At 41.1% G+C, this 27724-nt stretch overlaps 1 protein-coding gene across 3 annotated transcripts in view; it reads left to right on the top strand.

Moving 5' to 3' along the window:
* arhgap36 (Rho GTPase activating protein 36) overlaps nucleotides 1-27724 on the top strand; it is a 214617-nt gene that overhangs the window by 129178 nt on the left and 57715 nt on the right. For all 3 annotated transcript variants that reach the window (XM_072595113.1, XM_072595114.1, XM_072595115.1), the window contains exon 3: nucleotides 27064-27132. In XM_072595113.1, coding sequence (XP_072451214.1) covers nucleotides 27064-27132 — 69 coding nt within the window. The remainder of the gene's footprint in view (nucleotides 1-27063; nucleotides 27133-27724) is intronic.

Here is a 27724-nt window from a genome sequence, read left to right as displayed (position 1 = left end):
AATCCTTTTTAGATCTTTCTCCTCTCACCTAAAAACAATGCCTTTGAGCTTTTAGCTCACTTACTCTAGGGAAAAGAAAGTCCTTTGCAGTTCACCCTATCTATGCCGCTCATGATTTTATAAACCTCTATAAGGTCACCATTCAACCTCCAATGCTCCAGGGAAAAAATTCCCAGCCTATTTAGCCTCTCCTTATAACTCCAATCCTCCAGTCCTGGTAACATCCTTGGAAACTTTTCCTGTACCCTTCAAATTTAATAATATTCTTCCTATGAAAGGGTGACAAGAACTGTACAGAGTACTCCAAAAGTGGCCTTGTCAATGTTCTGTACAGTTGCAACATGAGGTCCCACTTCCAACACTCAATGCTCTGACTAATGTAGATGAGCATGCCAAAAGACTGTTCACCAGCAACACCACTTTCAAGGAATATGTATTTGAACTCCGAGGTTTCTGAGTTCAACAAGATTCCCAGGGCCTTACATTAACTGTCTAAGTCCTGCCCTAGTTTGTCTTAACAAAATGCAACTCCTCGTATTTATCTAAATCAAACTCCATCTGCCACTCTTTGGCCCAATGACCCAGCTAATCAAGATCCTGTTGTACTCTTAGATAATCACCTTCACTATCCACTTCAATTTTCGTGTTATCCCCAAAATTACGAACCACGTTTCCTATATTCTCATCCAAATCATTTATATAAAGGATGAACAACAGTGGACTCAGCACCAAACCCAACTGAACACTTCCCATCACAGGCCATCAATCTGAAAAACAATCCTCCGCCACCACCCTCTGTCTTCTATCGGCAAGCCAATTTTGTTATGCAATTGGCTTGTTCTCCCTGGATCCCATGTGATCTAACCTTGCTCACCAGTCACAGAACCTTGTTGAAGGCCTTACAAAGTACCACGTAGACAATGTCAAACACTCTACCTTCATCTATCTTGGTAACATCCTCAAAAATCTCAAACAAGTTTGTGAGACATGATTTCCCGTGCACAAAACAAAGTTGGTTATCCCTAATGCATGTAAATCTTGTCTCTCAGAATACCTTCAACAATTTACCCACCATTGATGTCAGACTCACTGGTAACAGTTCCATAGCTTTTCTTTTTAGCCTTTCTTAAGTAAAGGCACAAAATCAGCCACTCTACAGTCTTCCAACACCTTACCTGTGGGTTCAGATGATTTAAAAAAAACTTTGCTAATGTCCCTGCAATTTAGTCCCTAGCTTCCCAAAATGTCTTAGGAAATGCTTAATCAGATCCTGGTGATTTATCTATTTTTTTGTATTTTAAGAACTCCAGCACTGCCTCTTCTGTAATATGTACTGTTTTCAAGATATCACCATTAATTTCCTCAAGTTCCCTCACTTCCATGTCTTTCTCTGCAGTAAATACTGACACAACATATTTATTTCATATCTCACCCATCCCCTGTGGTTCCACACAAATATCAGCCCTGTTGATCTTTAAGGTGCCGTAATCTCTCTTGCTCAAAAGTTGCTCTTTTGTCCTTAATATACTTGAATCTCTTTTAGATTTTCTTTATCCTTATCTGCCCAAGCTATCTCATTGCCTTTTTGCCCTCCTGATTTCCTCCTTAGGAATGCCTCGATACCCTCTATACTCCTCAAGCAGTAGATGATATCTAAAGTGTTACAGTTTGCAGTGAGGATTGGTATGCATGAGTGGGCAGACTATTGTGCCTCTCAGGAGAAATTGGTCAATTTTCAGAGCTGTCTGGAAAGAATTTCATCCAGGCACACTATTTTTGGCAGATTAAATGAGTGTCATGGTCTAATGATATTCCCAGAAACCAAGCCAAAGTTTCCTGGCTATTTTTTTAAATCTTTGGTTAAATGATAACATGTGTTAGTGCAGTCCTGAAACAAATATTTTCTGTTTAATACGTTTTATAATTCAATTATTTTTAAAGAAGCTCAGTCTCAATTTCCATGACAACGTATAGCATGATGTGGGAAGAAAAAAAGGCACAATTGAGTCTCTTGAAATGTACTTTGCTAATGCAAAAGCTTTGTCAGGATAACAGTGTTCTCATGATATGGTAAATGGGAGCCCAGGCTGATTAGGAAGTTTGCTGTATTCTTCTTGCATGGACAATTATTTATATTTGTGATAGTAATTACATTAAAGAGGTAACATCTCCGTGAACATATTGTTACATCACGGCGGTGAACCCGTCTGCTAATTAAATCAAACACCCAGAAAAGCTCACCTCGCCTCGTGATCTGTTAAAGTATGAGTGGGAACTCCCGAATTCCACTATTTTAAAGAAAAAATATCATTTTATTCTTTAACTTTAAAAGTGAACATTAAACAACAACTATTTACAACTCTAAGCTTCCTTTCTCTTAAATGCTTGTTATTTGCCTCCACTTCTATAACAATATACTGGTCTAATAAAAGCCTGTATTAAAATTGCATTAACTTAATTTCAAAACCACATAGCAACTGTTATTATTGGCGTCTGTCTTCTATTGGCTGAAGATCTCCCTGGGTCATGTTCTGTCTTCCACTGCAAAGATGTTTCATACAAAAAAGATACCTTTTGCTAGCGAGTGTTTTGACTGGCAGTCTCTCTCTAGATGGCAGTTACTCTCTTGATTGCAGTTAATTTCTGTCCAATTTTCCAAAATGCCTGCTTCTTTATATCCCAAACATCGGATTTAATCATTGGTTCAAGGGTAATACAAAGAATAAATTCCAACTCGATTGGGTTTTTGTATCCTGGGGCATAATTTAAACTGATTGGTTAAACTTGAATTGTTGTGAAAACAGCAACCAAAACTCAGGTCTTTGTTTCACAGCCAAATGTTACATATTTTCAATTTTCCAGGATACTCTGAGACATGCAACAGGTGCCTATAAGTTCTCAGTGCAAAACAGTTTTTATTCTCTCTCAAAGAAACATTACGCTTCTTCAACTTCATAGCACCACCCCCCTAAGAAAAAAAGAACTATCATAATGAAAAGATTGTTTCATTTTTCTTCTAATTCTGAACCCCTATTACTAGGAAATAAATAAGACATTAATCTAAGTTCATATTAATCTCTGCACACATGTTGATAACATTGGTATCTGTTCAATCTTATCTATACTTTATCCATTAAATCCACAGTAACACATCAGCTATTACACTCTTACAACCCACAATATGTGAATTAAAAGTCTGCGACATAAAATTCCAACTAAATAATCTCATATTCTTAACTTCAAATCATTCCAATAATGTAAGAGGACTGTGATCCGTGTACACAACTGTCTCTGACACATTGTTTGTCACATAAACATTGAAATGTTGTAAGGCCAGTACCAAATTCAAAAATTCCTTTTCGATGGTACAGTATTTTCTCTGGTAGCTGTTGAGTTTCTTTGAAAAGTAATCAACTGGCCATTCAATTCCATCATCATCTTTCTGTAGCAGTACAAATCTAACCCCTATATAGCGAGCATCGATTGCAACTTTGAAGGGTTTCAAAAACTTTAGTGTCGCTAAAACTGGTGCAGTGGTTAATGCTGCTTTTAAATTGTCAAATGTTCCTGGCATTGTTCTGACCACCAAAATTTTGTATTCTTCTTTAATAAACCTGTTAGCAGTGCTATTAAGCTGCCGAAGTTGAGAAAAAGCTTCTGGTAAAATCCCCTTAGTCCCAAAAATCGAAGCACGTCTTTCTTTGAGGTTGGTGGAAATTCCTCAATGGCCTTTGTCTTTGCATTCCCTGGTGTCAATCTTCCATGACTGATGTTATGCCCAAGAGCATCACCTCTGCCTTCACAAATACTGTTTTCTTTAAGTTTTTTAACAGTTTTGCTTCTCTTAATAGTTCAAGGAGCTCTGTCAACTGTACCATGTGATCTTTCCATGACTCACTAAAGATCACTTCATCATCCAGATAGACTGCACAGTTTGTAAACCCAGCCACAACTCTGTTCATGAGTCTTTGGAATGTGACTGGTGCATTTTTCATTCCAAAAAGGATCACTTTGAATTGATATAGCCCATTTGGGGTTACAAACACAGAAACGTCTTTCACTTTCTCTGATAAAGGTACCTGCCAATAACCATGCAGTAAGTCCTACCTTCTCTACACTGTCCTCCAATCTTGGTATTGGGTATAAGTCTGATTTTGTTACAGCATTGACCTTCCAATAGTCCATACAAAGTCATTGAGTTCTGTCAGGTTTAGGAAGTAGCACGATCGGTAAACTCCACTTGCTCTGATTAGGTTCATTGAGATCTTCGTTGAGAATTGCATCCATCTCCTTCTGGACCAAAGTGGCCTTTAAAGGATTAAATCTGTAAGAATATTGTTTTATCAGAATAGCATTCCCTACTTACACCTCATGTACAATAGCATAAGTCCTCGTTATCTTATTCCTGCATTTGTACTCATATTGCTGCAACAAACCTTTCAACTGCATTCTTTGCTCCTGAGACAGATGGTTAACTAACCTATCCCACTTGTCAAGGTCTTCCTCATTGTTTAACATATTTTGAGGCACATCAAACTCCACATCATCTGGATTTGATTCCTCACTCTGTAGGGCATTAACTTCCACCTGTTTCTCCAGTTCCTTCCCTCTGTTATAACAAGGTTTCAACATATTATCATGTGTAGAATACAGTTCTTTCCTATCTAGCATCTTTGCCAGTTAGTTTACCTGACTCAACTTTTTTGCAATTTGATAGGGACCACTAAACCTGGCTTTGAAAGGATCTCTGACACTGGTAACAGTAGTAACACATCATTCCCATGTGAAAATGTCTAAATTTCAGAGTTTTTATCTGCTGCCTGCTTCATTCTATGCTGTACCCTCTTCAGGTGCTCTTTAGCTAATTCACCTAACTGATTTAATCTCTCCCTCAACTCAAATACTTAATCCAAGTGTGAGATCTCTGACTTTGGTCCTGTCAATTTCTCTTTAACTAATTTCAAAGGCCCTCTCACTTCATGTCCGAATATTAACTCAAAGGGAGCAAAATGAGTAGATTAGTTTGGGGCATCTCTAATGGCAAACAATACGAATGGGATACCTTTGTCCCAATCATTCAGGCAATCCTGACAATATGCCCTGAACATGGTCTTCAGAATCTGATGCCATCTTTCCAAAGCTCCCTGGGATACATGATGATATGCACTTGATTTACAGTGCTGTATACCTAAGCTATGCATGACTTCCTTAAACAGCCTAGCAGTGAAATTAGAACCTTGGTCTGATTGAATCTCTTGGGGTAGCCGATACTGCGTGAAGAAAGCTACTAAGTCCTCTACCATTCTTTTTACCTTAATACTCTGTAATGGAATTGCCTCTGGAAACCTGGGAGACACATCCATTATGGTTAGTAAGTACTGGTTCCCATTTTTAGTTCTTGGGAGGGGACCTACACAATCAATTATAACCCATGTGAAAGGTTCTTTAAGTGGGGGAATTGGCAACAAAGGTGCTGGTATGATTACTGCCTGTCATACATTTGGCATCTATGACACATACAGCAAAAGTTAACAACATCCTTGTTTATTCCAGGACAATAGAAATTTCTTTTTAACCTTAGCCTGAATCTTCCGTACCCCTAGGTGACCTCCTACTGGTAGTTCATGTGCTACCTGTAACACTTCTCATCTGTATGCTACTGGCAACACAATCTGGTGCACTTTGGCCCATTTCTCCTCTGCTCTAACCGGCTGTGGTCTCCATTTTTGTCTTAGGATTCTATCTTTAAAATCATAACCTTCAGGAATATATTTTGACTCCTTTTCTGAGTATGCATCAACGTATATATCTTTTATTGTCTTGTGTTTCTGTTGTAGGTCCATTAGCCTTTCAGGACTAAATACTTCTGTCTGACCCTTTGCCTGTTCAGGTAGTTCCTGTACCATTACATCAAACAGGGTGTCCGCTAACTGAACTCAACTCCTTCATCTTTCTCTTTTAGTTTTTGCTTCATGTTGTGACTTATGATGGTAGGATCTAGTTACCACACAGTCTGGAAAAATTCCAGGGTATTTTTCTTTTAATTCCTCAATTCCCTGGCCTTCCTTTGGCTTCTCCACAGCAAGGCGTGTCAATCCCACCTTGGATCCTGCTAAATTGCTCCCAAGAACAAACTGTATTCCTGGAACTGACAGTCTGTCAATCACTCCCACTGTTACTTCCCCAGTCTTGAGCTGAAACTCCAAACTGATCTTACATCAGGGAACACTAAATTTCTGTCCATCTATCCCACAAATTACCACTCTCTCATTTAACAGGTCAGAAAGAGTGCAAATACATTCATCTCTTACTATTAAAGACTGATTAGATCCTGTATTTCTCAAAATTATAACTTCTTTCCCTTTTTCCCCTGTTCTTTCTGAGTAAACCTGACCTGCAGAGGCAAACCCTTTATAGACATCAGACACTAATTCCATACCCAGCCCCTGTCTTGGCTGTGCACTCTCCTGAATTTCCTTTCCTACCTTCACTAATACCACTTTTATTACACCTTTTCCCACAGTGCCTTTCTTTAATGACCAACATTGTGACTTTACATGTCCCACTTTACCACAGTGGAAATACCTGAGGGCCTTCACCTCCTTTTCAACCTCTTGGGCTTCTTTTTTTAACATGTAGTAAACAATTACCAGCATGCTCTATTCTTTGTTTTGTAGTGTGGATCTCCCCTTCTCCCAATTTCTGTCCCTCACAGATTTTTGCAAGTTTTTAATTTCCTTTCAAGTATTTATTCCTTATATTTTTGAAAGCTATCATTGAATCTGCTTCTACTACACTCTCTGGTAATGCATTCCAGATCAGATAACTTACCGCACAATTGTTTTTTTTGGGCCTGCCTCTTCTTCCTCCTCTCTAATAAACTTTCCTATGTGATTCACTGAGATATTTTCAGATGAAAGTCTCGGACTCCAATTATCAACAGGCCATGCGTCTTGGCTCATGCACAGTATGAAGCATGGTATCCAGCCTTGCATGTTCAGTTCTGGACTGGTTTCCTTTCCATTCAAATGCTTAAAAATGATAAGCATCTGAGTCATCTAGAGCGCTTTGCTGTGGAGCAAAAATAGCATTCGAGATATCCAATTTTGACCCTATGAAAAGGAACTAGATAAAGAGATGGCAGTCATGTATCTGGACGTTCAGAGATAGAAAGATTACCAGGGATTCAGAAGAAGAGTGTGGTGACACAGAGCAGCAGAGACCACTGGGACAAGACCACCAGCAGAGAAGTTGAGGAAAGATCTAAACTACACAGTGATGCTGTGTGCTGACTCACTATAAATAGGCTTAGAAAGGTCTGGGAAGCTCAGAAGAAGTTGGACATTGTCAGTCAGTTAGTGTTGAAACAAGACTTTGGAATACTAGATTAAGCAATTGGGTGGTTGACGGGTGCTGTAGCAAATCAAGGAAGCATTGGAGGGTGTTCAGAATGGAATCATTGAGACAGTGAAGAGAAAATCCTTTGGCAGGAAGACAGAATGTGAACAAAATTGCTGTGACTCAGGGATATTTGATGTCTGGGTGGGTTGCAACAACAGCATGAGATTGGTCTGGCTGACATGTGCTATTTACAGTACAGGTGATGTGACCTGGCCTCTTCCCCTTCCCAGGGCCTGCTTTGTCAGTCACAAGGTTTTACAATTGGTCTGCTGCTTAAAGGGATTAGTGAGTTCTAAAGTCTTGGGCTTTGTTCAGCGTTTAGAGGATCCTGGGACTTTTGGGCCATCTGTATATGCTGTGATGATACTATGACTTTTAGAGACATGTTCTGTCATGTTTCTCTTGCATAGGGATGTTGTCAAACTGGTGCCAAAATGTCTCCTTCAGACAGGCAGTTGGTAAACAATTTTGAGTTCTCCATGGATGTTTTGTTTTCAAGTAAGGTAAAGGAATCATGGGTGAGTGAAGCCAGGCCCTCACTGAATCAAAAAAAGGTTTTGCTTTTAGTTAGTTAGAAGTGTTTTGCTGGCTACTGGAGCTTGAGTTCTCTCCTGCCAAAGTGAAATCTTAGAGATATTAGACTAGAAAGTATCGAGGTTAGTTACGAAGAGGTGTTATCAATTCTCGAAGGAGTGAAAGTAGACAAGTCCCCTGGGCCAGATGGGATTTATCAAAGGATTCTCTGGGAAGCTAGGGAGGAGATGGCGGAGCCTTTGGCTTTGATATTTGAGTTGTCATTGTCTGCAAGTTTAGTACCAGAGGACTAGAGAATTGCAAATGTTGTGCCCTTGTTCAAGAAGGGCAGTAGAGATGACCCAGGCAATTATAGACCAGTGAGCCTTACTTCTGTTGTAGGAAAGGTTTTGGAAAGGATTATAAGAGATAAGATTTATAATCATCTAGCAAGGAACAATTTGAATCAGATAATCAACATGCTTTCGTCAAGGGCAGGTCGTGTCTCACAAACCTCAATGAGTTTTTGAGAAGGTTACCAAGCATGTAGATGAGGGTAGGGCAGTGACATGGTGTATGTGGACTTCAGTAAAACCTTTGAAAGGGTTCCACATGGTAGGCTGTTGGAGAAAGTGCAGAGACATGGGATTGAAGGTGATTTAACAGTTTGCATTAGAAACTGGCTTTCTGTAAGAAGGCAGCAAGTAGTGGTTGATGGAAAATATTCAGCCTGGAGTCCAGTTAGTAGTGGCGTGCCACTAGGATCTGTTTTCGTACCACTGCTATTTGTCAATTTTATAAATTACTTAGAGGCAGGCATAGGTGGATGGATTAGTAAATTTGCAAATGACACTAAAGTCGGTAGAGTAGTGGGCAGATTGGAAGAATGTTACAAGTTGCAGGGGGACTTGGATAAACTGCAGAATTGGGCTGAGAGGTGGCAAATGGAGTTCAAAGCAGCTAAATGTGAGGTGATGCACTTTGGGAAGAATAACAGGAAGGCAGAGTACTGGGTTAATGGAAAGAATCTTGGTAGTGTGAATGTGCAGAGGGATCTTGGAATCCATGTACATAGATCCCTGAAAGTTGCCACCCAGGTGGATAGTGCTGTTAAGAAGGCATACGGTGTGTTAGGTTTCATTGGTAGAGGGATTGTGTTCTGGAGCCGCAATATCATACTGCAACTATACAAAACACTAGTGTGGCCACACTTGGAATATTGTGTACAGTTCTGGTTGCCATATTTCCGGAAGGATGTGGAAGCATTGGAAAAGGTGCAGAGGAGATTTACCAGGAAGTTGCCTGGTCTGGAGGGAAGGTCTTCTGAGGAAAGGCTGAGAGACTTGGATCTGTTTTCATTGGAAAGAAGAAAGTTAAGAGGGGATTTGATGGAGACATGCAAGATAATCAGAGGATTAGACTGGATAGATGGTGAAAGTCTTTTTCCTGGGATGATGACGTTAGCTTGTACGAGGGGGCATAACTAAAAATTGAGGGATGATAGATTTAAAACAGATCTCAGAGGCAGGTTCTTAGAGAGTGGTAAGGGCATGCAATGCCCTACCTGCCAATATAGTTAACTCAGCCACATTAGGGACATTTAAACAATCCTTGGATAAGCACATGGATGATGATGGAATAATGTATGGGAACAAGTTGAGAATGGTTCACAGGTCGGCGCAACATTGAGGGCCGAAGGGCCCGTTCTGTGCTATATTGTTCGATGTTCTATGGTCTATGTTCTATGTGTGCATTCAAGCTTTTATATGTTCCACCCGACAGAAGAGGGTGAAAGAGAATATAACTGGGATGGCAGGTGTCTTTTTTAAAATTCATTTTGTGGGATCTTGGCATTATGGCTGGCCAGCATTCATTGCCTGTCCGTAATTGTCCTTGGGAAGTTAGTGGTGAGCTGCCTTATTGAACTGCTGCAGTCTACCTGCTGCGAGTTGAACCACAATGCTATTAGGAAGGGAATTCCAGGATTTTTACCCAGCGATTGTGAAGGAATGCAACTGTATTTCCAAGGCAGGATACTGAGTGGCTTGGAGGAGAACTTGAAGGTAGAAATGTTCCCATATATCTGCTGCCCTTGTTCTTCTAAAAGGAAGTGTTTGTGGGTTTGGAAGGTGCTGTCTGAGGATCTTTGGTGAATTGGTAAGTTGCACTTTACTTACAGCAGTGTCTATCAGGTTAGAATATAAAATGAAGCAATCGTTGAAGCTGATGTTCAATTTGAAGGAAATGTCATGCACAGATATATTCAGTGATGGTCTTTCATGAGGTCATTGTTGTAACATTCAAGTCCTCCAAGTTCGACTGCTAACATTGACTAATAGAGCTGTCTACTTCTGCATTATGTCTGTCTATGGATGAAGCTGGGCATTAATCACAAGCCCATGCCTACTACCTGTTATCCAATTTCATCCTCTTCTTCCCAAACAACCCCGATTCCCACCCACACACCTTTCCCAGCCCACCTATAGTGATGGTTATAGTGATGACAAAAACTCTGAATGAGATTGATTGAGTCAATCTCGTCTGAACTGCATGACATGACCCTTGCATGGTTTATCCTGTTTAAACTGCAGAAACAAACATAAGGAGTTTGTTGCAAATGTATCTGAAGTGGCCTGTTGTTAATTTTGGTCATTCCAAGGGATTTATTTTTTGCTTTCCTTTAACTTTTGTTGGAAGCAAAATATATTTTAAATTTATCTATAGGAAATACAGAATAGTAAATTACCTAATTGCAACATGAAGCCAATAATAGATCTCCCTGGCATGGGTCACTGTGTTGGTTGGCATACATTGAATATGGCATATATTGAATATGATTATTAAAGCCTTTGGAAACTACGTTCTTAAGTTCAGCTATGCACTGGATATTCAGCAGTTTTTCTATACAAGCAGATTACTTACCTATTAATTGCCAATATTTATTGCAGTCTCCAGGGAAAGTGGGGTAAGAGGATGGAATCTCCTGATAATAGGCCAGATCTTCTGGATCTCGGTCAAAATCCCTTTTTCAGCTTCTTTCGCTGACTTTTCAGGCTCAACTTCTTTTATAAGTTTCATCTGAACTAATGAAGACCAGCAAACTAGTAACGCAGTATTGGAGTAATTTTCCATAGAAACTGTACCGCTCTGCTTTACTGCAAAGCTGCTGTATTCCAGGCAGTTGGTTCTGTTTATGTTCAGTGGTGGGGGTCAGGGCTGGTGTCTGTGGGCAGGGGGAATCTCCAGTTTAATGGTAAAATTCATACTATACTGTATCCCTAACAAATAATGAGACTGCAGAACCTCTGGCTTTGCTTTTCGTTATTGAGTTTTTTGCACCTGTATTGTATACTAAATGTCATCTATTGTAAATAGTTCAAAATGCACTTGCTATCATTAGGAAATTTCAACTTTTCTTTAAGAGGCCTTAACTTTTGGTTCCTTGTCTATTCAATTTCTGCTTGCAATGGGTATTACAATCTCAGATTTGACTGCCAACATTTATGCGATAATTCAGCAAGAGCCCAGATTTTTTTATTTTTAAAATGGGCAAACTATCAGATCTGGGGGATTTGTTGAGAGAATAATGCCACAAAATTCCATTGTTTTGAACCAAAAGCAATGAACTTTACTATAAAATGTTAAAATTTGCAGCACAATGTATAACTTATGTTAAACATCCAAAGTGAATATATAGTAAATAGAGGGGGTGGCGGGAAGGGTTGTTTCTTTAGGAGGAATTTTATAGGCATCTGAGATTTGGGCAATGGTGAGATTTGTGACAGCATCAGATAAGAAGGCTGGTGAGGCTGAGCTCAGTATTATGAGCACCTTATTCCATTTTCTATGCTTTTCACGAGTGGCAGGAGAGTTTCTTGTTAGATAACAGCAATTTGCCAATTAAGATGATTTTTGCTTGTTAAATACACTATTAACAGTTCAACGTAGCCGAAAGACGAGTCACTGGATTTGAAACATTAACAGTGTTTTCTCCACACAGATGCTGCCAGACAGGCTGAGTTTTTTCAGCACTTTTTATTTCTGTTTTTATTAACAGCCCAACTTGCCTCATTAATATTCAGCTTCTTAACTTGCCAAATGTGCTGAACAAGCTGGATTTGAGAAATCTTGAGCTAAGAAACAGTGCAGGCAACTGGTGGATTCAGCTCGCCATTTGGTCTGAATGACCTCCATGTTGCATTCAATCAAACTGCAGCTCAGGTCACGATTCACAGGCACCGGCCAACTGTTCCCCTTAAATACAGACATTGACATTTAGCATGAGCCATCCCACTGTGGCCATCATAGCACCTCTCCAATACACTTGCAGGCCACTTTTTTTACAATATAGACTTGCATTGTTGGATATATCAGAAGCTAACATTGAAAGATTGCAGGAGAGACACGGTGCACACATAGAAAAGCACCCATCTCAAGGATTGGAATAAGTGAAACCTCAGGGCTAATGGCTTACTTAATGCCAAATTATGCATTCGCAGCATCCATGCCTTGCCTTGCCAAGCTGTGACTGTTAGTCCTACTCTGGCTAATGTGCCAAGGTGCTATCAATATTGCTGTGTTGAGGCTTTCTTTAGCATATACAGGCTGCTTGTCATAATGCTTGAAAGGCAATGTGTGTGCTGCAGAGGTGACATCTTGCTGGATAGCACACCGAGACAGCAAACTGCTTGCATGACAATCAAACTGAAAGACCATTCAGCCAAATGGTCATATCAGAGATTAGTGGGTGCTAGCCCTCAGCGCAGTCAAGGAGGCTGCTGTCAGTCACAGATATTATCCACACACATCCCAGGGGCTTCCCCGTTCACCCATTTGGGATGCTCGTAATCAAGCGATCTGTCCCAGTATAATCTAGGGGTGTTCAGTGGTCAGTTCAGGGCCAGTTCAAACTGTAAGGGGAATCCCATATTGCTGCAACTACAGCAGTCAGGGGGCTTGGACAGTCACCTTGTTGAAGTTGGTCAGATGCGTGAGTCAAATAGAGTCCAGTATCTATCCATCAGTCTTTCAGGAAGGTTCAAGTGACTGTAGGGGAGGCTGGGGGATCATTGCCAGAAAGGGGTGGGGAGTCAAGGATTTGAGGCAGAAGCATTCGCAAAGGTGAGAACAAGGTCAGTGACAAGGAGGGGACCTCAACATGTATGTTGGGGAGCATGTGAGGAACAGTATTAGAGGGCATGGCAGACTATGGGGGGGGGGGTTGGGGACCACTACAGAGTACAATACAGAGAGGCAGAGAGGGTATCAGAAATATGTAATGCCAAGGATTGGAAACAGGAAGAACAGTTGTAGAGAATGGGGGAGAGGGTAGAAATGGGCTGTTGGGGTATTTCAAGCTAAAAGGGTTTATGGAAGGTCTGGGGGTATACCTGGCGACATGATGGGGCTTGGAGCTGGCAGCATCTACCATGAGCTGCATTCATTGCCATCACTTGCCATTTTCTTGATGTGAAATGCTCAGGTTGGGTCAAGTCGGTGTCAGTTTGATTGGTGAAAGCACAGGATCCACATTTGCTGGATGCAAGGAAAAGTAAATGAATGAAGTCACCATTTTCAATCATTTCGTTGCCTCCACAGCGCCAGAGACCCGGGTTCAATTCCCGCCTCAGGCGACTCTCTGTGTGGAGTTTGCACATTCTCCCCGTGTCTGCGTGGGTTTCCTCCGGGTGCTCTGGTTTCCTCCCACAGTCCAAAGGCGTGCAGGTCAGGTGAATTGGCCATGCTAAATTGTCCGTAGTGTTAGGTAAGGGGTAGATGTAGGGGTATGGGTGGGTTGCACTTCGGCAGGGCGGTGTGGACTTGTTGGGCCGAAGGGCCTGTTTCCACACTGTAAGTAATCTAATCTAATCTAATCTAATCTAATTTATATGTGTGGATAGGATTAGATGCTGGTCAAAGGAAATTTATTACATGCCACTGGTGCTTGCAAATTGAACTTGGGCACCTCAATATTGTGGAAGCAATGTCTTTATTGAAGGCCAATATTGGTTCAGGAGATCCATTATCTGTGCAGCTTCTGAGGGTCTTGTGTGAGCCATACAACATTACTTCATCACCTGTCATGTAAGACCTATGATAGTCTATACTCAATTCAGTAAGAAGTTGACCATTTGATACGTGTCTGGGTAGGCAGCATGGCAGATTACTGCACCACTTTCTCCTCAATTTAATTGCATAGTCATTAACCTGGTATGGCAGCTTCGCCAAGTACTGTATATCGGCTGAACTTTAAGGTGAACCAATGATGGGACATATCCCTTGTTATCAGGGTGCTGCATGTCTCACTGCATAGTGAAATGTACCCAGGCCTGATCTGCTGCATATGTCATCAATGACTGTTCTGCGATCTGGCAATGTCTTTTGCTCCTTCAATTCCCAGTTTAGATCCTTTCCACCGCTTTGTTGCTGATGACATGTTGATTACTGTGGGCACAGGAGGACCTTAGCCAGCAGCAAACTTAGGAGCAGCTTAAGGCCATAAGATATAGTGGAAGAATTAGGCCATTCAGCCCAGTGAATCTGGTCCACCATTCAGTCATGGTTGATACATTTCTCAGCCCCTTTCTCCTGCCTTTTCCCCATAACCCTTGATACACTTGCTAATCAATAACCTATCTATCTTTGTCTTAAATACACTCAATGACTTGGCCTCCATAGCCCTCTCTGGCAGTGTGTTCTACAGAGTTGTCTCCCTTTAGCTGAAGAAATTCCTCCTCCTCTCATTTCTAAAGAGTTATCCCTTCACTCTGAGGCTGTACCCTTGAGTTCTGGTCTCTCCTATGAGTGGAAACATCTCCACATCCATTAAGTTTCAATCACATCCCCCTTCATCCTTCTAAACTCCATGAAGTACAGACCCAGCAGATCAGGGAGTGGTCTTGGCCAGAGGGCTCCTCGGAATGCCTGGGATCCATGCAAGGCAGGGTATTCTAGCCCTGACTTCATTTCCTGGTGATAGGTGAGCCTCAGTTCCAACCACACATTCAGGGCAACTGTTATGGATCTGTCCTGGCTGCAGGAGCATGAGCCTATCCTCTCCTGGTGGTTGTAAAGGTGACTACTACTCTGAACTTCTGTGCTACTTGCTCCTTCTAGAGAGTGATGGGTGACCTATATGGGATCTCTGAGTCACGAACCACTATTGGATCAGGACTTTGACTGATACATCTGAGCAAGGGCACAATATTTCATCTTGTTGCCCTGTGACGAGGTCAGTCCTTCAGCTCAGGCAGTAAGATACAGAAACATAGCTCAGTTCCTCCAGGTGCAGAATGCTATCGATTGCATACATGTGCTTCTGAGAGGACAGCATCGCTACACTGTAGAATTAATTAATAGGAAGAAGTTCTATTTCATTAATGTAAAAGTGATTATGATTACTATCACCATGCCCTGAACATGTGTGCCCTCTACATTGGTAGAAGCAATGATTCCTGCATCCTGGAGAACTCGCGTGTGCCTGGTGCATTTGAGGTTTCAGGTGCTCTATAAGGCTGGCTACTTGGGACAAGGGCTGTCTACTGTGACCATGGCTCATGGAACTATTGTACAACCACCTGACAATTGTGTATTGTTGATTATGATGTCAAAATCCAGTTTGCTACCTGGGGGAGACCTTCAGCCTCGATTGATTATTGTATTTGCATTTGCTTTCTGTAAATAAAACACATACTTGGAATTGTCAGATTGCTTGCCTATGTGTGATGTTCCCTGTTGTCTAATGAAAAGATGTAGGTTTCTAGTGGGCATTAGGGACAGAGTAGCACTGAGTTAGAGATTGTTCAGATGGGATATAGTTAAGTACAGATAAAATATATGGTATAATATGTAAACTGTGACTGGGATGAGAGAATGGATTGGAATGTGAATGGTAATATCAACCATGTACTGTGGCAGACAGGCTCTATGGCTGCAAGGCCATGATATTGACAGTGAGGGGCAATGATGGAATGCCAACATTTGTCCAGGTGCACAGCCACTTTCAAAGATGGTGCTGGTGCAAGGCATAGGAGAAAGTGAGGACTACAGAAGACGGAGAAGTCGGAGTTGATAAAATGTGACCGAGCACAAACTCACAGAACAGTTCAAGGAACATCCCTGATCCATATGCACTAACCAACCCCACCTTCCTGTAGCCATCCATTTCAACTCCACCGATGGGCCTCCTCCGCCACCTAAACAAGGTCACCAGCAAACTGGAGGAGGAACACATATGCCTCAAAAGCCCACAGCCACACAGCCTCAACATAGAATTCAACAGTTTTCATATCTCCCCTCACCCCCACCCCATCCCAGGTCCAACCCTCGACTTGGCTCTGCCCTCTTAACCTGACCTACCTGTCCATCTTCCTTCCCACCTATCTGTTCCACACTTCCACTGACCTATCACAATCACCTCCAACCTATATCCATCTATCATAATTCCACATACCTTTCCCCTAGCCGTACACCTCCTCTCCTTATTTATTTCTCAGCCCCTTCCAACTGCCTCAGACCTCATGAAGGGTTAATCCCAAAATGTCAACTCTCTTACTGCTCAGATGCTGCCTGACCTGCTGAGTTCTTTCCAGTGCCACACTTTATCAACTCTGGCGTAAGGCGTGCCAGTCTATAGCCTAATATCTGTTGCATCGAGATTTGTTCTGGGAACAGTTCATAGAGTCATAGAGATGTACGACATGGAAACAGACCCTTCAGCCCAACCCGCCCATGCTGACCAGATATCCCAACCCAATCTAGTTCCACCTGCCAGCACCCAGCCCATATCCTCCAAGCCCTTCCAATTCATATACCCATCCAAATGCCTCTTAAATGTTGCAATTGTACCAGCCTCCAGCACATCCTCTGGCAGCTTATTCCATACATGTACCACCCTCTGCGAGAAAAAGTTGCCCCTTAGGTGTCTTTTATATCTTTCCCCTCTCACCCTAAATCTATGCCCTCTAGTTCTGGACTCCTGGACCCCAAGGAAAAGACTTTGCCTATTTATCCTATCCATGCCCCTCATAATTTTGTAAACCTCTATAAGGTCACCCCTCAGCCTCCAATGCTCCAGGGAAAACAGCCCCAGCCTGTTCAGCCTCTCCCTGTAGCTCAAATCCTCCAACCCTGGCAAGACCCTTGTAAATCTTTTCAGAACCCCATGATAAGATGAGGAAGAATTGAACATGAGGGATGCTATAGAGGTGGAGTTGAATTCACCAAGAACCCCCTGCTTTGCTTTCCATGTCCAGTTTTCCCAATAACTAGTTTGCATGGTGAGCTTGGTAACATTGCAACCCATGGTGCATTACAATACTAACAAGCTGTTTTACCAGCAATGAACAGATTCAATTGGGACTTCACCAGGTGCTTCAGCAAAATAGGAAAGTTGCAGCAAGATGATCTGATTATGGAGATGACCATCTTCCTCGATTCGACCACCCATTTCTTTAGACCCTCTGTCATTCTGAGCCTGATTAGATTTTGTCCTCAGTTCTATGGGAACACATTCCAATATGCACCACTGTTATTGTTTTAAGCCCCATTTGTTTTACTATGGATGTATCATCTGAAGGATATTTATATGTCCCTATAACTTGTATTATTTTACTGTTCGACTTCCAGCAACCAACTATTACATTCCTATATTATGACAATGAAAATATACTGGAAATCAACATCATTCTATTATCTATATTTACATTTCTATTGAATTCCCTGAAAGATATAAACTGAGTTTTCTTTAGTCAGATCATCTATCTGATGTCTTTCTGTTTGATGTTCTCTTTTTGTTTTTTTATTTGTGCCCTCCATTGCCAAAATCTTTTCCTGGTATACAAGTGCAAGCAATTATCTTCCTCTTTCAAGTGTAGGCTTCCTAATTTTCATTCTTCCTTCTATATTTCAAATTGCTCATCTATGACTGAATTCCAGTCAACTTAAGCTGCATTTTAGATGGGTTGGACTTTTCTTCACATGGTTACATAAGAGCCTCAACTCACAATCGTTTGTATTAATGGGTAGGGGTCTTTTCATGTGGAGAGCTCAACATGCTAAACGTAGTGTGTTTCTGATTTTTAAAAAGATTTGTAGCTCGGGTTGAGGTTGAAGTTGTAAATTTGCTCGCTGAGCTGCTAGGTTTGTATCTCAGACGTTTCATCACCATAACATCATCAGTAAGCCTCCGTTAAAATGCTGGTGTTCTATCCTGCTTTCTTTTAATGTGTCTTGGTCTGTTAAGGTGGGTGATATCATTTCCAGTTCTTTTTCTCAGAGGTTGGTAATTCAAGTCCAAATCAATGTGTTTATTGATGGAGTTCCAGTTTGAATACCAGGCCTCTAGGAATTCCTGTGCATGTCTCTGTTTAGCCTGTACTAGGATGGATGTGTTGGCCAGTGGTGTCTTTCTTCGTCTATATGTAAGAATATTAGTGATAGCTGGTCATGCCCTTTGGCTTTGCAACAAACACTACGTTGGACAGACAGGCAGGAAACTAGCCACCAGGATACACGAACACCAAGTAGCCACCAAAAGACATCACCACCTATCAATAGTACCCTTAAACACAGACGAAGAAGGACACCACTTTGACTGTGACAACACATCCATCCTAGGACAGGCTAAACAGAGACACGCACAGGAATTCCTAGAGGCCTAGCCTTCAAACTGGAACTCCATCAATAAATACATTGATTTGGACCCCACTTACCAACCTCTGAGAAAAAGAACCGGAAATGATGTCACCCACCTCAAGAGACCAAGACATATAAATAGAAAGCAAGACAGAACACCAGCACTTCACCAGAGGCTCTGTGATGATGTTATGGTGACAAAACATCTGAAAACAAACCTACCAGTTCAGCGAGCAATCTTACAAGCTGTAGTGTGTTTTCGTGTGAGGTCCTGGTATGGAAGTACGTGGACCGTGTTCAGAAGCACTCAGTCATTGGCCATATCAGTATTGGGGTTGAGAGAAATGCATCGATAACCACCCAACTTCCTTTTCTGGTCATGCTTCCCCAATCAACCCCTGCCTACCATAACTCACCTACTCCTGGTCACTCTTGTTTCCAAGGCCTCCTGTAGGTGGAGTACTAGCAGCAGCCAGTACCACCTCAGTGGTGTTGCAGGTCTTAGATTAGATTACTTACAGTGTGGAAACAGGCCCTTCGGCCCAGCAAGTCCACACCGACCCGCCGCAGCACAACCCACCCAGACCCATTCCCCTACACCTAACGCTATGGGCAATTTAACATGGCCAATTCACCTAACCTACACATTTTTGGACTGTGGGAGGAAACCGGAGCACCCGGAGGAAACCCACGCAGACACAGGGAGAATGTGCAAACTCCACACAGTCAGTCGCCTGAGGCGGTAATTGAACCCGGGTCTCTGGCGCTGTGAGGCAGCAGTGCTAACCACTGTGCCACCGTGCCGCCCACGGTCTTGTTGACATGTGCCCCAAATGAGATAGACCTTCTCGAAATGAGGAGTCATGGAAGTCAAAACGATTTCATCCAATATCATTTAGGGTAAAAAAAACAAAAGAATGAAGGAAGAACTTGCATTCAGATGAATGAACATCTTTATATGAACTCAGGATGTTTGTAGATATCAATCTTCCAGTTTCTATACAGCCAGATCCCACAAATTGAAACATGACAATGCACAGATAATATATATAAGAGAAATAAATTTTGGCAAGGAAACTAGAAAGCTTCCATGAGCCTCTTCCAAATATTACCCCTTCAACTGATGGAGCAGACAGGACCTGCTTTTCATGTCTCATTCCAAACATGCCACCTTCAATGTTCCAATGTCACTGCTCAATGCTTTTTTTCAGAAAATGTAACAATTATATTTCCTACCATTCTGTTTCTTTTAGAGTGACATTCTGGCATCAAAGTCCATTGGAAATAAACAGGCCTGATCTACAGTCATGAGAAATTGACCCTGAATGCGTTGTCTCCCAGGAGGATAACATTCTCACTAACCCTACTGCTTTTGTCTCACATGCTTCCATTTGTAATTAATTACAGATGCCAGATGATCTGTTTGGAAAGAGCCACATTCTGATTTCAAGGCAATTTCACATGGCTACAGCAAATTCGCCTTTTCATTTAACCAGTTGTTTATTTTGTTTCATACAGCCTTCGAAAAAGCTCAGTCAGTTTAACCTTCTCGAAACATCCAATTCACAAAGCTTTAAATATTGCTTAGAAGTACAGTCACTTGTGCAATTTTAGTCTACATTTTGTTTGTGTATCACAAACTGGCAGACAACAGGTTGAATTTAGCTTAGCTCACAAGGCTAATCAGAGTTCACCTCAGGAATTTGTACAAATTCAGCTAAGACAATGCTGCCAAACTCTAAACTCACTGTTGATTTAGTATTGAGGGGAAAGATTTCCCTCCATTATTTAATGATATCTGATACCCGAATATTATAAATAAGATTTATTTTAGCATAAAGCCTTCATTTTGGTTATTTTATATTTAAAATATTTGAAATTCTTCAGTTTTGATGAGCAATACTAGTCCATGTGCATTACTGTTCCAAATCCACAGTGCTGTTTATCCTTCATCTCCAGGAATTCTTACTATATTTAAAGTCTCCTACTTCCAAGGAAGGAAGTCCAATCATCTCTGCAGACTTTTGTTAGCATCATTGTCAATGCCTTGAAATGACAGTAAGGGACATGGGGGCTACAGTAATCATTAACCAGAAGCTTAAGTAAACCAGCCATATCAACATTGTGGTTACTCAAGCCGGACAGAGGCTAAACTGTGTGTGTCACTAACAAGACATCTTTATCAACTGCCAAACTCATGTTAAGGATTTAATGGAATTTTCAGCACTCACTTAGACAAATGTATCCACAACAGCAGATTGACACCTGAAATCATTCAGGATAGAGTGATTGTCTTGGTTGCACCTCTGCATTGGATTCAATCTACACTCTGTACTATTGGTACACTGTGGCTGTGGGATAAACCACCTATAGGATGCACTGTGATAATTCACTTACATTTCTTAGGATCTCTTCTACTGAGAAGGATAACATGAGCGTTACCACAAGGTCAACGTTCTTCCAAATTCCCCTTCACGTCACACACCCTCCTGATATGAGCAAGATCACAAATCTGATAACACTGTACATTAATCTAATAGAAATCCCTTCCCAACAAAGTTACCACATAGATTTCTGAAGTTCATCTGCAGTTCACCTTCATCACCTTCTCACAGCAAGTAGGGATAGACATAAAGATGTGAATATAAGCAAAATACTTCAGATGCTGGATATATGAAAAAAAAACCAAAGTACTGAGAAAACACAAAATGGTAGTTCTATAAAGGTCTCTTTCTCTCCACAGATCAGCTGAGTTTCTGCAGAAGTTATTTTTTAGACAGAAATATACCTTCCCTCATCACCCACGAATTTTAGGCACTTTTTTTTCCAGAATTCAACGGTTAATGTTTTATTTCCCTCAATCTAACAGTCTTCCAAATTCTAAATTAAAACTTGGAATTTCTAATCACTGTATCTTGATTCAGTTTATCTTCTGTGTTCATTGTATCAACTTAATTATATTTCAAGGAACTGCCTTGTGGATTTTTTTAGAATTTAAAAAGTATGTTATAAATGAAGATCAAAAGTTTAAAAAAATTGGAAAACAATGTATTGCCTCTGTTTGCAATAAGAAGGAAGTGGAGCTTGCTGATTTCTGGAGAAAATTGGACAATGCATTAGCAAACTCTGCTTGCCTTAATTCAGCTTTGCTGTTATTTATTTATTCTCTAATCTTAGAAGCCAGACACTTTATACTTGCTAAAGTATTGAAATTAATTTCAAGATTTCAATAGAGCTTTCAACTTAGTCTGTGCCTCACGTTGTACAATCTGAAATTTGAATGAATTGTTGAAATAGACTGTGGCGCTCAATGGGCTATTTCATAATGCTCTGAATTAAACAAAAAAAAGTGTGTGCCCTAACTGCATGAACTGACACTGACAGAAATCTTTACATATGTATAATATAGTGACACACTGGAAGGCAAGAAGGGCTGCTTTGACTCAGAGAAATTGTAAGGAACAGTCAGTGGAAAATGGAACAATTATGGAGAACCTTTTTTTAACGACTCCCTAGTTGTTTGCTAGCCAGTGGAAAGATTACTATCAAGAAATACTGGTTGTAAGATTTGGTTCCATAACACACTACTGGTGCCAGCACTAAAGAAGCCAGCAACTCCAACAATATCAGTTCAATTCTTCTTGCACAATAATTGGGAAGGACTAATGCAGGACATCATGGGAGCCCACTGGAAGTTGACAGTGTGGGAACTTGGTTGATATTGGTTTAATTTAAAATTAAATTGCCATTTTGTTGTTGTTTTAAAATCAAGAGAATGGTAAAGTATTCACTGCGCTTCAGTCCAGATTTATGCAACGTTAGTTGTGGTTGTGGTTGTGAATTCCAATTCTGAACTTGGACGGCCGATGGTTGACTGTTAGGCAAAGGACTTTTAATAACATCCATGATGCTATCATCTTTTTAACCGTTAGTGTTCACTTCTTGCCACATAATACCTGGTGACATTGCTAACATTTCAGAGTGTACCAGTGGATTGTCATGTCCTATACACCAGGAGAACAGGCTTCACAATCCACTTCACAATCAGGGGAAGAATCGGAGTGAACATACGGCTTTGTCAGGCTAGCAGGACTCACAACAATATAGGGTGCCATTGACTGAAATGTGGATTCCACATTTAACACTTAATAGAGATATACACTACAACCACGGAGACTACCACTCCATCAGTATGCTGCTGTTGTACAATGTTTTAGCAAGAGAAATAAGGAGATTGCAGAGAATATTGTTCTGGGATAAGTGCAATATTAGTGGAAAATCAGAGGAATAATCCAGGGAGAAACAAGAGGTGATATAAGGATTTCATCGGATGGGATGGAGAATATGAGATATTAGGGAAATTCATTACACAGACTGCTTAGGACAGAAGAAGAGATCAGAGTGGATTGGGAAGACAACACAAGTCGTTCGGAGCAAGACAGTAAAAGATTGAGGAGAAACCCTGTCTCGTGGTATGGGTGAGACTGAGGGAGCTCTGCCAGCTCAAATACCACCACTTTTACTGTCACCTCACGCCCAGCCCCCTAACTGGTCAGGTGCCAGAGTCACTCTTCCCATATTGGCCTGACATTCTATTACCGTTTTGGCTGGTTTGTGATGTAGTGTGGGTTCAATTCCCACATTGGCTGAGGTTACCAATGAAAGGCATTCTTTTTCAATCTATCTCCTTACACGAGATGTGGTGACCCTCAGGTTAAATCTCCACTAGTCATCTCTCTCTAATGAGAGCTTAACCCAGTGGTTTGGTAAGTGTATAGTGACTTTACTTTCCAATTTGGATGCATGATTTTATGTTTTCTCTGTACTGTATCTGTGTATTATACACCTCCTGTAACTGGCTCTATTTCCCCCTCTACATTAGGAGAAAGTGAGGACGGCAGATGCTAGAGGTCGCAATCTAAAAGTGTAGCACTCAAAAAGCACGGCAGTTCAAGTGGCATCCGTGGAGCAGGAGAGTTGATGTTTTAGGCATAAGGTGATGGGTAGATGCAGTTGCAGGGTAATAGTGATAGGTTGAAGTGGAAGGTGGAGCGGATAGGTGGGAAGGAAGATGGACAGGTAGGACTGTTCAAGAGGGCGGTGCCAAGTTGGAGGTTTGGAACTGCGGTGAAGTGGGTGGGGAGGGGGGGAGGTATGGAGGGGAGATGAGGAAACTGGTAAAATCAATGTTGATGCCATGTGGTTAGAGAGTCCCGAAGCTGAAGGTGAGGTGTTCTTCCTCCAGGCGTTACATGGCTTGGATTTGGCGGTGGAGGATGCCCAGGACTTCCCCGTCTCCCCTCCCCTCACTTCATCCCAGAGCCAATCCTCCAACTCGGCACCACCCTCTTGAACTGTCTTACTTTCCACCTTCCTTCCCACCTATCTGCTCCACTCTCCCCCTGACCCATCACCATCACCACCCCCCCATCCCACCCACTGCATCTACCTATTGCCTTCACAGCTACATTCCCCCCCCCCCCCACCACCGCCCCACGAGAGGTGTAACATTGAGACACACAGGATGTGTACTGTTGTCCTACAGTTCAGGATGAATGACATCATTGAGCAAACCATTCACTCAGTGAGATAATTTAATTTGAAGTAATGTTGTGAGGATGTCATAAAGTTCATGCCTTCTTTTGTTCAAATACCCCTGTTTGTATTGTCTGAAATGACTTCTTCAGGTGCTGAATATGGCACTTAATTTGTCTGCCTTGGACACACTCGTATTGTCTTTGCATGTCTGACATTTAGAAGTTTGGAGAAGTAATCAGTGAATAAAATTAAGTCCTCTCCATTCACTGTAAATAGATCAGCGACAATTTTGAACCCAGGAACGGACCGAATCTCATGCGGGTATAGAGATTCTCTGTGGTGTTGTGTTTGGTGGCTCCCACATGCTCCAGTGATCCTCATTAACAATTCAACAAACACACTAATCCCTGACTGATAGACCCTGTATCACATGCTAGTCTTCTTATCCCACTGTGTCCATGTTAAGTTAAGGTCATTGCGCCAGTATCTCCTGGTGGAGAGTTTTAAGCACAAGCACAAGATGTTTCCTTCAAGGTAACATCTGCTGAGATACTGAGTTCATCTCTCTAGGGCCAAAAACTTCAAGAGAGTGTCTAGCACCTTTTTTTATTGTGTCAGTTCACCACATAATGATAACTTTTCTACACTGCCTTCAGTTCTGTGCGATTAGCTGGTTCCATTTGAAGCTGGTCACATTTATACAGACCAATATGTAAAGATCAATTTTAAGCATATCATCTGCTTTGATGTCCATGCTATTGGTTTATAGATCCAGTTTGATTTGATTTGATTTAATTATCGTCACATGTATTTTGTTACAAAATTCAATGAAAAGTTGCATAGTGTCACCACTCTCCGGTGCCATCTTAATACTCAGAATTATAAATCAAAACATAGAATATAAAATCAAAACAGTAAAGAAAAAGTGTTCAGCTTTACAGTCTATCTTGTTAAGTGCTCCTCCATGGCCTTGGTGGCCAGGCACAAAATCCCCTTCACCACCCTGCTGCCGCTGGAACCAAAGTCACTGTTGTTCAGCACCATCTCACCTCCACTAGAGCATCCAGTGGAATGGCCCCACCTTTTTTCATTTTTTGGCAATCTGGTCTGCTGAGATGACCATTTTTGTACCAGGTTTGTCGCAGACATAGTCATATTCCTGGATTTTTACCAGAAGTCAGTGTAGTCTTGATGCGCTTCCCCGTGGTTCTTGGCCAACCATTTCCAACGGTGTGTGATTGGGTTCCATTGCGAATTATTCATGACCGGAATTTTCTGATCATACATGGCTCCAGTGTCCTTTTCTACTGCATAGCTTGCATACATCTTGGAATGTGAGATAGCCTTGCTATTGGTGCGATTAGATTGCATTTGGCACACAGTTTGCTTGCAGTTTGTGTCCTGAAACAGGGTCAATTGTCAATGTTTGCTGCTCCTAATAGATGTCGATACTGGTAGCTGGCTGCAACAGCTTCATATTTTCAGTCATCCATTAGTGATGACGTGACCTTTCATTTTTCTCTTGTAAGTTTTCTTTTGGAATGCTTCAATAGGCGTTGAGGCTTTGTTATCTGACAATTCAACCTTTGAAGCATCATATTCATTGCCCTTGCTAAAGTATGTGCTGACAAAACGATCTGTTGATGCTTGTGAATTCTGCCTGTAGGACATTAATTCTAAGGCATGAATTCCAAAGTAGACTCTCACAAATAGCTAGCATTTTTCATGACTTTTGCTGGACCTTTATGGCCCTCTGCAGATAAACTTGAGGTATTTTTCTGCAGAGGAATATGGGCCAAATGCAGGTAAATAGGACTAATTCCGTTTCAAAAACCTGGTTGGCTTAGATGAGGTGGGTCCTAGAGCCTGTTTCCATGCTGTATGACTGGATGACACTATACAAGAAAACACACTAAATCACTGATGCAAATTGCTTTTCTCCTTCTGGGAGGTTAACAGTAAATTAGACTGGATAAGTTTCCTTGAGTGATGAGAGATAGGGAAAGGACGGTACTGATAGTTGAACCATTAACAAAGGGAAGTTTCATAAGATGTACTCATTGCCACCCGTGTAAACAAATCAGATAATTGAAAAAGGAACTATTAATTCATAATCCCACCACATGATCTGCACACTGCTTGTTAAAATGTTTACACAAGTACATGATATAACAATCACAACTAAGTAAAATCCATGGCTCAGTATTACTGATTTTTACAGGTGTGCAGCTTGTGCAAATCTTATCTTAGCTTCTCATGTGGTCAGGTTTATAGCTCTGTAGTAAAATCAAATGATGCTAAGCACAAAAATTTAGTATTGCATTCAATATTAATTAATGACAAATATGCCAATTGATTACCACTTGCAATGTCAGGTTATATTTACATTGTAGCTCTTCAGTGCAATTAATATCAACAGGTAGCTTAAAGATTGCATTTCAGTGTAAATGTGATTCAGTGAGGCACACATGATTGTTCTTAAGAGTGAATGAAAGCTTCAAAAGTGAATAATGTCAAAATATGTTAAAAGTTGTTGAAAAATGTCAATAATTTCTGTAGGGAGAGCAAAACAATCTGCCAAGTACAAATTTCTATTTTGTTTTAATTAGTTCTTGGAATGTGTCCAAATTTTAGCCTTAAACTCTGCTTTTATGTATGACCTGACTGGAAACAATTTTCATGTGGATTTTAATTATGAACATTCTCTTGGGGAGGAATTCAACTTGGGTAATTGTTTTTCTCTTTGCTGTGGTTGTCAGGAAGTTCTGAAGTTTTACATTTTATATGGTTCCAGAAAATTCTAAACGTCTAAGGAAAGCTGATCTAATTCAGAATGTTCCCAGTCTCTTAGATTCACGCATTCAGTCCGTGTTTTAACAACTACTTAATTGCGCAGAGTTTTTTCACCTATGCATTCTCTCTATTGAAGTTCATTGCTTCCAGTTACTAATAACTGATAAAATCTTGCCTTTCCAGATGGGCCAAAAAGGAGAAAATCTTTCCGACGAAAGAAAGATGCTCTTTCCAAAGAGAAAAAAGATAAAGGTAGGGAAAGCTTTCCAACATTCAAGAAATCTTGATCAAGTTTGGAAATGTTTAAATAAACCCTTCCATTTAGAACAATCTGGGTAGGCCCAACCAATCTGTGCTGGAGTTGCCTGAACAGATTAAATCATGTTTATCTTACCTGTTGCAATATCTCTTTATCTCTCTTTCATTCATCCATCTATTCCAACCTAATCTTGAATTATCTCTTTGATATGGATTTTGCACACCTGCTTGAACATAAGAACGAGGAGCAGGAGTAGGTCATCTGCTCCTTTGAGCCTGTTCCACTATTCAATAAGATCATGGCTGATCTTTTCATGGACTCAGCTCTACTTACCCACCCTCTCACCATAACCCTTAATTCCTTTACTGATCAAAAAATTATCTATCTTAGCTTTAAAAACATTCAATGAGGCAGCCTTAACTACTTCACTGGGCAGGGAATTCTAGACTCTCAACCCTAATTTTGAGGATATGCCCTCTTGTTCTATTTTCACCCACCAGTGGAAACATCCTCCCTGCTTCTATCTTATTGATTCCCTACGTAATATTTTGTTTCTGGAAGCTGCCCCCCACCAATCCACCACCA

Source organism: Chiloscyllium punctatum, chromosome 25, assembly GCF_047496795.1.
Source record: "Chiloscyllium punctatum isolate Juve2018m chromosome 25, sChiPun1.3, whole genome shotgun sequence".
In the NCBI taxonomy this organism is placed as follows: Eukaryota; Metazoa; Chordata; class Chondrichthyes; order Orectolobiformes; family Hemiscylliidae; genus Chiloscyllium; species Chiloscyllium punctatum.
The sequence above is the reverse complement of the archived record's forward strand: the minus strand, read 5'-3'. Positions and strand labels throughout refer to the sequence as shown.